Genomic DNA, 12,095 nt, shown 5'->3' with positions numbered 1-12,095 from the left:
GCCTCAGAGGCACCGAAACACCTGGAGTCCACCAAGGAAGGAAAGCACAGCAGTCCTCTGGGGTTTGTTTGTCCATCAGTGAGCCCAAATTGCAACGCTCCCCTTCTCTCCCTGTGTATCTGTTGGTCTAGCCTGTGGTTACTAGTCTATCTGTAGTCTGCCTGTTGTGTCTATGCCTGCTTGAATGACTGTCCCCACGTCATTCAAAATCTTAAATCCTTGCCAGGCGGTGGTGGCACACACCTTTAATCCCAGCACTCGGGAGGCAGAGGCAGGCGGATCTCTGTGAGTTCGAGGCCAGCCTGGTCTACAAGAGCTAGTGCCAGGACAGGCTCCAAAGCTACAGAGAAACCCTGTCTCGAAAAACTTAAAAAAAAAAATCTTAAATCCTTAAAAAAGATTTTGCTCGGTATTTATTGAACAGTACAGAAAGCAACCTGGGGAAGGGGAGAGGTTTGCTCAGGTTCTGGGCTTGTTTTAAAGACAGGCTCTCATGTGTAGCCCAGACTAGCCTCAAACTCACAGAGTTCTGCCTGCTTTTATCTCCTAAATGCTGGGACTGAAAGTGATCAGCAGATGCTGATAGTACTGTATCACCTCAGATGAAGATGCTTGCCAGTGGGCAAAGGATTCTTTACAGAGATCTCTGACAAGCTTTACAGGCAAGCAGTCATTTCCTGACCCCAGGGGCTCTTCCACACGTGAGCATTCCCAAGCACTATGCAAAGGCCACTCTGATTTCTGTGGCTATCTGTTGTCAGGGTTTGCTTCTGACCTGATGACATTACCCTATGTCAGGGACATGGGAGAGTACACGATTTAAGATTGTAGCTATGGCTGGGCATGGTGAAGCACACTTTGAGTGTGGACATGCCATAAAAAAAAAGAAAGAAAGAAAGAAAAAAAGAAAAGAAAAAAGAATGCAGCTACCCACCTACCACACATGGGAGCCCTGAGCACAGCAAGGCTGGCTTTACATGGTTCTCTTAAAGGCAGGTTGAACAGACAGGCCGAGCACATGGGAGGACAGCAGTCTTAATTCTTCTCGCTGTTGTTCTTGAATTTTTGAGACAAGTTTACTCCATGTAACCCTGGCTGTCCTAGAACTCCCTCTGTAGCCCAATTTGGCCTCAAACTCAAAAATGTGCCTGCCTCTTCCTCCTGAGTGCTGGGATTAAAGGGGTGTGCCACTAAGCACCCTTAAGTTTTAAGGACTTCAATGTGTGTTATGAGCTTGGCTGTGAGGTCCAGCAAAAGTTCAGTTTTGGGGAGGGGGTCCAGAGATAATTTCATAATATTGTATCACCTCAGACACGAAATCTTGATCCTCCACCTCCTAAGTGTTGAGGTGATATGCCAGCCCCACCCCCGCCAACTTGGTTTATGGGATGCTGGGCATGGAACCCACGGTTTTGAGTTTGTACAGCTACTGAACCCCAGCTTCAAGCATTGGATACCTTCTGTCCAGTCAAAACCTGTGCCTGGAAAGATGGCTTCCTAGCTCAGCACTCTGGCTGTTGCTGCAGACAACCTGACTTTAGTTCCTGCTGCCTTTATCAGGCAGCTCCCAAACAGACACAACTCCAGCCCCAAAGGACCAGAACCTCTCTTCTGGTCTCCAGTGGCATCTTCACCCACTCACACATAGATACACACACATAATTAAAAAAGAAAAAGTAAATCTTTTAAAAATATCTGCATCAGGCTGGAGAGATGTCTCAGAGGTTAAGAGCACTGGTTGTTATTCCAGAGATCCTGAGTTCAATTCTCAGCACGCACATGGTGGCTCACAACTGTCTGTTAGGAGATCTGCTGTCCTCTTCTGGCCTGCAGGGATACATGCAGAGAGCACTCAAACACATAAAGCATATAAGTAAATCTAAAACATGTATCTTAGAAAATGTGGGGCTGACAGATTCAACGCAATGCCCATCATAATCCCAGCAAAATTCTTTAAAGACCTCGAAAGAACGGTACTCAACTTCATTTGGAAAAGCAAAACACCCAGGATAGCCAAAACAATCCTGTACAATAAAAGAACTTCTGGAGGCATCACAATCCCTGACTTCAAACTCTACTACAGAGCTACAGTACTGAAAACAGCCTGGTATTGGCATAAGAACAGACAGGAGGACCAATGGAACCAAGTAGAAGACCCGGATATCAATCCACACATCTTCGAACACCTGATCTTTGATAAAGAAGCAAAAAATATCAAAAGGGAAAAAAAGCATATTTAAGAAGTGGTGCTGGCATAACTAGATATCAACATGTAGAAAATTGAAAATAGACCCATATCTATCACCATGCACAAAACTCAAGTCCAAATGAATCAAAAACCATAAAGCCAGCCACACTGAGCCTTATAGAAGAGAAAGTGGGAAGTACACTTGAACGCATTGGCACAGGGAACTACTTCCTAAATAGAACCCCAGCAGCACAGACACTGAGAGAAACAATTAATAAATGGGACCTCCTGAAACTGAAAAGCTTCTTTCTGTAAAGCAAAGGACACGGTCAACAAGACAAAAAACAGCCTACAGAATGGGAAAAGACCTTCACTAACCCCACATCAGATGGAGGTCTGATCTCCAAAATATACAAAGAACTCAAGAAATTGGTCACCAATAGATCACATAGTCCAATAAAAAAAATGGAGTACAGACCTAAACAGAGAACTCTCAACAGAGGAATCTAAAATGGCTGAAAGACACTTAAGGAAATGTTCAACATCCTTAGTCATCAGAGAAGTGAAAATCAAAACACCTCTGAGATTCCATCTTACACCTGTAAAAATGGCCAAGATCAAAAACACTGATGACAACTTATGCTGGAGACGTTGTGGGAAAAGGGAACACTCCTGCATTGCTGGTGGGAGTACAAGCTGGTACAGCCCCTTTGGATGTCAGTGTGGCGATTTCTCAGAAAATTAGGAAACAACCTTCCTCAAGACCCAATTATACCACTTCTGGTTATATATCCAAAGGATGCTCAATCGTGCCACAAGGACATGTGTTCACCTATGTTCACAGCAGCTTTGTTTGTCATTGCCAGAACCTGGAAACAACCTAAATGCCCCTCGACTGAAGAATGGATAAGAACAATGTGCTACATTTACACAATGGAGTACTACACAGCAGAAAAAATAACGACAGTTTGAATTTTGCAGGAAAATGGATGGAACTAGAAAACATTATTTTGAGTGAGGTAACCCAGACACAGAGAGACAATTATCACATGTACTAACTCATAGGTGGTTTTTAAACATAAAGCAAAGAAAACCAGCCTACAAACCACAATCCCAGAGAACTTAGACAACAATGAGGACACTAAGAGAGACTTACATAGATCTAATCTACTTGGAAAGTAGAAAGTATAAAAAGACAAGATCTCCTGAGTAAAATGGGAGCATGGGGACCTTGGGGGATGATTGAAGGCAGGGAGGGGAGAGACAGGGAGGGGAGCAGAGAAAAATGTAGAGCTCAATAAATATCAATTTTAAAAAAATGTGGGGCTGAAGAAGCAGGGAGATATGAACCACAGAACTGGGTATGTAGTGTGACTGGTGTCACACCCTGTCCTCATAGAAGACAGCTGCTGTAGCTGCTCTGTCCCAGAGGCAGATTTGCTGTCCTGAGCTAGACAAATGATGTAGATTATATCAGGGCTAAATGTCTCAAATGATGAATGTGTTACTATCACCAAATCTCATTCACACACACCGTTTGTTTGTTCCACAGGAAAGGTTTACGGGAACGTTAGGAGGCATATTCTACCTCAATTCCCTGTCTCAGGTGGGGATACTCGTGGTTAAAGACAAAAAGGTAAGTACAGCGTAGTATGTGGATGGAGCTCTCAGAGACTTGGGAGCAGAGCTGGGGTGGAGGGGACATGGCGGTCACAGCTCTTTGGGATTTTTAAGTTTATTACTTTCTTGGTTTGAGATAGGACCTCACATAGCCAAGATTGTCTTGAATTTCTCACCCTCCTGTGTCTGTGTCCCAAATATTTAAAGGACATGGCCTGCTAGGCAGGTAGTCTGAGATACCCCGATCCTTCCATTTGTCTGCCCCTTCGGGAACCGCTTGTGCATCTCGTCATCTGCCAGCTAACCAGCTAACCATCCATCCACATACCCACCTACTCACCAATCCATCATCCATCAACCATCCATCTACCCACCCACCCATTAACCAACCCACTTATCCACCCACTTACCCATCTATCCTCCTACCCAATCAAAATTCCATATACCCACCCACCCATCCATCTACCCACACATCATCTCTCCATCCGCCCATTCATTCACCTACCATCCATCTACCCACTAATCATAGTTAGGGTTTCTATTGCTGTAAAGAGATGCCATGACCATGGCAACTTTTTTTTTTTTTTGGTTTTTTGAGACAGGGTTTCTCTGTAGCTTTGGAGCCTGTCCTGGAACTCCCTTTGTGGACCAGGCTGGCCTCGAACTCACAGAGATCCGCCTGCCTCTGCCTCCCGAGTGCTGGGATTTTTTTGGTTTTTCGAGACAGGGTTTCTCTGTGGCTTTGGAGCCTGTCCTGGCACTAGCTCTTGTAGACCAGGCTGGCCTCGAACTCACAGAGATCCGCCTGCCTCTGCCTCCCGAGTGCTGGGATTAAAGGCCTGCGCCACCACTGCCCGGCTCCATGGCAACTTTTATAAAGGGAAACATTTAATTAGGGATGGTTCACAATTTCAGAGGTTTACTCCATTGTGGTCATGGTGGGAGGCATGGAAGCATGCAGACAGACATGGTGCTAGAGAAGGACCTGAGAGTTCTACAACTTAATCTGCAGTCAGCTGAAGTTAATTGTGAACAACCAGGCAGGCCTGAGCTTCTGAGACCTCAAAGCCCACCCCCTAGTGACACAGTTCCTTCAACAAAGCCACGCCCACTCCAACAAGGGGACACCTTCTAACAGTGCTACTCCCTATGGACCTATGTGGACCATTTTTTTTTTTAAAAAAAATGATTTATTTTTACTTTATTTCATGTGCATTGGTATTTTGCCTGCATGTTATGTCTGTGTGGGAGTCAAATTCTCCTGGAGATGGAGCTGTGAGCTACCGTATGGGTGCTGGGACTTGAACGCAGGACTTCTGAAAGAATAGCCAGCACTCTTAGCTACTAAGCCAACTCTCCAGCCCCTATATAGGGGACATTTTTATTCAAACCACCACACCACCCACCTACACACTCTTCTACGGATCCATCTATCCATTCGTTCACCTACCCATCCACCCACCCACCCACCCAAGCACCCATCTATCCACCCATCCACCCACCCACCCATCCACCCTCATTGGGGATCCTTTGCGGGTCTTCATAGCTAATCCATACCCCTGGCCAAAGCAGAATATTAAAGGTGATTTTCTGCCCCCTAACTCTCTACCTAGTACTTTTTTAAATTGTTCTTTATTGAGCTCTACATTTTTCTCTGCTCCCATCCCTGCCTCTCCTCTCCATTCTTCAACCCTTCCCCAAGATCCCCATGCTCCCAATTTACCCAGGAGATCTTGTCTTTTTTTTTTTTAATTTATTATGTATACAATGTTCTGTCTGTGTGCATGCCTGCAGGCCAGAAGAGGGCACCAGACCCCATTACAGATGGTTGTGAGCCACCATGTGGTTGCTGGGAATTGAACTCAGGACCTTTGGAAGAGCAGGCAATGCTCTTAACCTCTGATCTACCTCTCCAGCCCAAGATCTTGTCTTTTTATACTTTCTACTTTCCAAGTAGATTAGATCTATGTGAGTCTCTCTTAGTGTCCTCATTGTTGTCTAGGTTCTCTGGAATTGTAGTTTGTAGGCTGGCTTTCTTTGCTTTATGTTACTCCCTTGTACCTGTTCTGGTGGAGATCGTTGGCTCTGGATCTGGTCACTGTGTCAGTCTGATCTGCCCGTGTTCGGACTGAGTTTGCTCCTGGCTTCTGCTCCTGGAACTTCTTGTACTTTTCTTTTCCTCACCCCATGATCAGCCCTTGGCCTGTGGACTGGGAAAACTGCAGGTAGTCTATGTTCAGGACTCCCTCGACACGGGTGCTCACTGTGGTCGGCACCCTTAGGACTCCCTCCACACAGGTGCTCACAGCGGTCGGCACCCTTAGGACTCCCTCGACACGGGTGCTCACTGTGGTCGGCACCCTTAGGACTCCCTCGACACGGGTGCTCACTGTGGTCGGCACCCTTAGGACTCCCTCCACACAGGTGCTCACAGCGGTCGGCACCCTTAGGACTCCCTCCACACGGGTGCTCACTGTGGTCGGCACCCTTAGGACTCCCTCCACACGGGTGCTCACTGTGGTCGGCACCCTTAGGACTCCCTCCACACGGGTGCTCACTGTGGTCGGCACCCTTAGGACTCCCTCCACACAGGTGCTCACAGCGGTCGGCACCCTTAGGACTCCCTCGACACGGGTGCTCACTGTGGTCGGCACCCTTAGGACTCCCTCGACACGGGTGCTCACTGTGGTCGGCACCCTTAGGACTCCCTCGACACGGGTGCTCACAGCGGTCGGCACCCTTAGGACTCCCTCCACACAGGTGCTCACAGCGGTCGGCACCCTTAGGACTCCCTCCACACGGGTGCTCACTGTGGTCGGCACCCTTAGGACTCCCTCCACACGGGTGCTCACTGTGGTCGGCACCCTTAGGACTCCCTCCACACGGGTGCTCACTGTGGTCGGCACCCTTAGGACTCCCTCCACACGGGTGCTCACAGCGGTCGGCACCCTTGACCCATTACTGGGGCAGCTCCATGAGAAAAGCTGAATTGGGGCAGGAGCGATTTGGACTTGCAGGTCAGCTCTCTGTAGTCAGCTTGGCATGGTGCTGCATGTCTGCAGGCCTTGAAGAGGTAGTCGGCTCCTGCATGCAAGGCCTGGAACAGCAGGCTGCCCATACCAGAACAGGGATGCTCAGTTAGTCTTTCATGCTTTGTGATTTCCAACATCCTGAGCCCCATGCTTCTGCATCCCAGATACTGGGCACAGTCAGCCAAGTGCTCAGCGCGTAAGTATGAGGACAGAGTTCATCTGCCACATACAGTCCCAATCGGGATGGCTTGCGCTGGAATGCCAGAACATGGGACGTGGAGGCAGGAGGATCCCCAGGGCCTGTGGGAATTGTTATTCTTGTTGTCTTTCTTGTCTTGTCTGCGGGGTTAGAGAGTGGAGACGTTATGCGAGACACACGGCCGTGCGGGGTTAGGAAGGAGACACGGACACGCGGCAGTCCCACGTGGGTGCACTTTAATGGGGGAGGGATAACAACAAGTAAGGGACGGGTGTGCAGAGACGAAAGGAGAGAGAGGGAGAGGGGGGGCTCGTGGCGACCCCCGCTTTTAACGGGGAATGCAAGGGCGTCTGGGAGAAATGCCCTGTGCCTTTGTGGCTTCCAGTCCAGGGGGATGCTGGGAGCTGTAGTCTGCAAAAGGAACAACAGGCATCAGCCTGGTCCATGCCAGTGAGGGACTCTGCCTCAGAAAAGAACAAGGCAGGGAACAAGACACGATGGCTCACACATCCGTGAGCACAAGGCCAGCCTGATTTGTGTGGTAAGAGCCTGTTCCTGGCACCCACGTCCCGCGCACAGCCCACGGGATCTGTCTTCTGCCTAGTCTGCACATGTGACAGACACTCACATAGAAGTTTACATGTGAATTAAAATAGTTCATGCCTGTGATGTGATTTCAGCAGGCCCACCTCCTTTGCACCCCAGTGGGGCGCCGTGGGTAGCCCCTGGAAGGCTTTGATCCTACTCCCAAACTTCTGCTTCCCAGTCAAGTGTGGAGCAAACATTCTTGCTAATGCTTTTCTTTTTTATTGTTTGTTTTTTTTGTTGTTGTTTTACCACCATGCTCAGCCTTAGCCTTTTCCCCACCACCACCACCCCGCTCCCCACAAGACAGGGTTTCTCTGTGTAGCCCTGGCTCTCCTAGAACTCACTCTGTAGACCAGGCTGTCCTCGAACTCAGAGATCCGCCTGCCTCTGCCTCCCAAGTGCTGGAATTAAAGGCATGCACCACCACCACCCGGTGATTTTTGCTAGTTTTTAGAAAATGTTTACTGGTGTATTTTATATATATGAGTATTTGCCAGCGTGTTTGTCTGCAACACATGTCAGCAGTGCCTGGTGCCCAGAGCAGCAGTGCTCTCTAGATTCCCTCTCCTGGGACACCATACACAAATCACAGCTAACCAATGTTCTCCTTGTCAACGTTGTCAGTCTCCCACTCCAGAAAGGGAACCTGTGCAGAGAGAATAGCATCCAGACTGCCCTGGAAGGGAGCAGGGTGTTCCCAGGGCAGGCCTACTTCCAGCTTTCTCAGCCTCAGGGTTGTGGGTGTACTTCAGGTGCCTGGAGCATCCTCACTGCCCCTCCATTCCAGCTTACCCCAAATGCCATCTCACAGAGCCATCACGGACCCCCTCCCCAGTATCCTGCCCTATCGCTCCCCTAGGGCACAGACTATGCAGGGGGAGGAGCTTGCTTCCTTTCCAGTTTCCTTCTACAGCTGTGGCAAACACTTTGACCAAAAGCCATTTTGGGTGTGTGGTGGTTTGCCCCTCCCAAAGGGAGTGACACTTTTAGGAGGTATGGCCTTGTTGGAGGAAGTGTGTCACTGTGTAGGCGGGTTTTTGAGGTCTCATATATGCTCAAGTCATGCCCAGTGAATCAGGTGACTTCCTGTTGCCTACGGGGCAAGACCCCTCAGCTCCTTCTCCAGCACCACGTCTGCCTACATGCCACCATGCTTCCTGCTATAACAATGGGCTAAACCTCTGAACCATAAGCAAGCAATTAAATGTTTTCCTTTAGAAGAGTTTCTGTGGTCATGGTGTCCCTGACTGAGACAGGGAGGACAGGGTTTATACGGCTACACTCCCGGGTCACACAGTTCGTCACCAAGAAAAGTCATGTTTGGAACTCAGGGCAGAAGCATATTTCAGTGAGCTGCTGGCTCGTTCTTGCTCAGCTTTCTTAGATGCCTAAAACCACCTACCTAGGGAATGACACTGCCCATGGTGGCTGGATCTCCCGCCTCCATTACCCTAATCAGCACACTTTCCCACATTCAAACCCAGAGGCCAAATACTCCCTCCCCAGGGTGCATGGAGGCTGATCTTCTCAGTGACATCCACTGACCCTCAGGGCCAGAGAGGTGGCTCAGCTGACAGTTAGTGTGGATTCCCAGTCTTGAAGAGGACTTGAATTTAGTTCTCAGCATCCATACTGGGTGACTCACATGCACCCATAACTCCAGTTTCCTCTGGCCTCTGTGGGTACCTGCACTTATATGCACATACCCCATACACACACACACACACACACACACACACACGCATACAATATGTATTTAATTCTTAATAATTTTAATCATTAATTTTTTTAATTCTTAATAAGAACTACTCTCCATTACTTCCCCCTTAGTCAGACACTGGGGAAGGTCTTTGAGGATCACGGGAGGGCTGAGGCTGGGCAATGTCCTTGACCTCTCGAAGTCCCTGCCTTAATACCACTTGAGGGTGCTGGTTGAACTGAGCAGGATTGTCCCAGTGGATTTGGGCCACAGTGACTTGGTTGCGTCTCTTACCTCAGGGTACATTTTACTACCTGGAGCACCCCCTGAACAACAGTGAAGGGATACCTTTTAAGTACAATGAGTCTCTTGACGTCATCATCAAGCCAGGCCAGACGGGTTTTCTGATCCTCTATGGTCAGTTAAGTCTGATGGTGTCCCCCAATGCAGGTGAGCCACACCCCACCTTGACCTCCACCAGCGGGGATGGATTTAGACTGGAGACCCCAGATGTTTGTATGTGCACACGGAGGTCAGAGTTGCTCATCAAGTGCTCAATTATTTCCTTCATTTTCAAAGAATATAATTTTACCCATCCTGGGAATGGTCAGCAAGTCCCAGGGATCCCCCTGTTTCTGCCTCCTTACTGCTAGGATTAAAAGCTGGGCTAGACTTTTAGAGAGATGCTATGAAGGTCTGAAGGCAGGCAGGGCTCCAACCTGACCAAGCCCCCAGCCCCTCTGTGGGGATTCTAGGCAGGGGCTCCACCCTGACCACACCCCCAGCCCCTCAGTGGGGATTCTAGGCAGGGGCTCCACCCTGACCACACCCCCAGCCCCTCACTGGAGATTCTAGGCAGGGGCTACACCCTGACCACGCCCCCAGCCCTTCAGGGGGTAAGGGGGAGGGAAGGGATTCTAGGTGGGGCTCCACCCCTCACTATGCCCCCAGCCTCTTAAATTAATTTGGTATAGAATCTCACTAAGTTGACTAGGTTTAGCCTTGAAGTCATTTTGTAACCCAGGCAGGCCTAGAAGTCTGGAACCTCCTGGGTGCTCCTCCTCTCCTAGGTTTTAGTTTCCTTGACATCAGGGATCCATATGCATGCACACACACGCACATACACACACAAACACACACGCACATATACGCACATGCACCTATACACGTGCACACACACACATGCACTCACATATGCATACATACATGCACACACACATACATGCACGCACACACAAACACATGCATGCGCGCGTGCACACACACACCACACCTTGCTGATTGGTCATCAGCCTTGAGGCAGTTTTATTCTTGGTAGATTTGCCCTGTGGCGTCCCCTTCATGAACACAGAGCATTTGCTCTCTGTTGGGTCCAGTTGTCACTTTTCAGAGCTCCATTACCAAAGAGACTCAGATGGGTCGCCTTTCCCAGAGCCCACGTGTTTCCTGGGGTTTGAACAATCAGGTGTCTACTGGGTTTTTCTCCTTGGGTTTTTGAATAGCAAACCAAAGGCAACTCATAAAAACTCAGTGAAGGCAAAGGAGACATGGTGTGGGGGCCATGCAGGGAGGCACAGAGGCGTGGTGCATTTGCACGGGACACATGTCATAATTGTCTACCTGTCCCCTCCTAGGCCAGATCATGCAGGCTGTAGAGCTGTGGAAAGGAAAGAGACTTCTCTTCACCGATATCTCCTCCTCCGGTGGCTTCACCGTCCACAGCGTTGCCTCGAGTATGTGGCCGAACTGTTGCTGGCAGTTTGCTTTTATCAAGCCTCTTGCCTCACTTCAGCCACCCCCCCCCCCACCCAGGATCCCACTCCTCAGCTTGGCTGTGATTGGCCTGCGACCCACTGATGCTGGGTGGGGTTGCAGTGAGGGAGGGATAACTGATCTTTGACTTTCGCTGTTTGTTGTTTGTTTCTTTTTTTAAAAAAATATTTATTTATTATGTATACAATAGTCTATCTGTGTGTGTGCCTGCAGGCCCGAAGAGGGCACCAGACCTTATTACAAATGGTTGTGAGCCACCATGCGGTTGCTGGGAATTGAACTCAGGACCTTTGAAAGAGCAGACAATGCTCTTAACCGCTGAGCCATCTCTCCAGCCCCACTGTCTGCTTACTTCTTGCAGCTGTGGGTGTGAAGATGTTTGCATGTGCACCTGGGTGAGTGTGTGGAGGTCAGAAGACCTATGCAAGTTGAGTCTAGCCTTCTGTTATGTGGGTCCTGGGAATTGAACTTAGGTCTTCAGGCTTGGGAGCGAGTATCTGTACCTGCTGACACTTCACCGGCCCCTTTGCTTTGCTCCTTTCCCAGAACCCGACCTCATCTTTGCTTCTGCTTTCTCTTTCCCAGATGTTTTTGAGTTGGCTGTGTTCACACACAGCAATCATCTGTACTACGGAAGTCAGAGTTACCTGAAAACCTCCGTAATCCAAGTATGTCTGGGTCCTCAGCCACAGCTGTGATGTGAGCCTTCCTTCTTAGGCCCCAGTCCCTCGTCGAAGCCTGAGCATCCCACTAGGGAAATGTTTTGTTTTGAGGCCAGGTCTCGTGGAACTAAGGCTGGACTGGAACTCCACTGATAGCCGAGGATAACAGTGTAGTTCCCATCCCCGAGAGTGCTCCAATGGTAGGCAGGCACCACCATGCCCAGTTTTGGGGAATTCTGCATATGGAATCCAGGGCTGTATGCATGCTAGGTGAACAGTTCTACTCACTGTGACCTACCCTACACAGTTACAAACAAATTATTCAGCACCAGGT

At 49.2% G+C, this 12,095-nt stretch overlaps 1 protein-coding gene across 1 annotated transcript in view; it reads left to right on the top strand.

Moving 5' to 3' along the window:
• Catsperd (catsper channel auxiliary subunit delta) overlaps positions 1–12,095 on the top strand; it is a 52,894-nt gene that overhangs the window by 22,850 nt on the left and 17,949 nt on the right. The window contains exons 7-10 of the mRNA XM_075942820.1: positions 3,741–3,824; positions 9,626–9,776; positions 10,961–11,059; positions 11,685–11,767. Of these exons, the coding sequence (XP_075798935.1) occupies positions 3,741–3,824; positions 9,626–9,776; positions 10,961–11,059; positions 11,685–11,767 (417 nt within the window). The remainder of the gene's footprint in view (positions 1–3,740; positions 3,825–9,625; positions 9,777–10,960; positions 11,060–11,684; positions 11,768–12,095) is intronic.

Source organism: Microtus pennsylvanicus, chromosome 12 (assembly GCF_037038515.1).
Source record: "Microtus pennsylvanicus isolate mMicPen1 chromosome 12, mMicPen1.hap1, whole genome shotgun sequence".
Taxonomy (NCBI): domain Eukaryota; kingdom Metazoa; phylum Chordata; class Mammalia; order Rodentia; family Cricetidae; genus Microtus; species Microtus pennsylvanicus.
The sequence above is the reverse complement of the archived record's forward strand: the minus strand, read 5'-3'. Positions and strand labels throughout refer to the sequence as shown.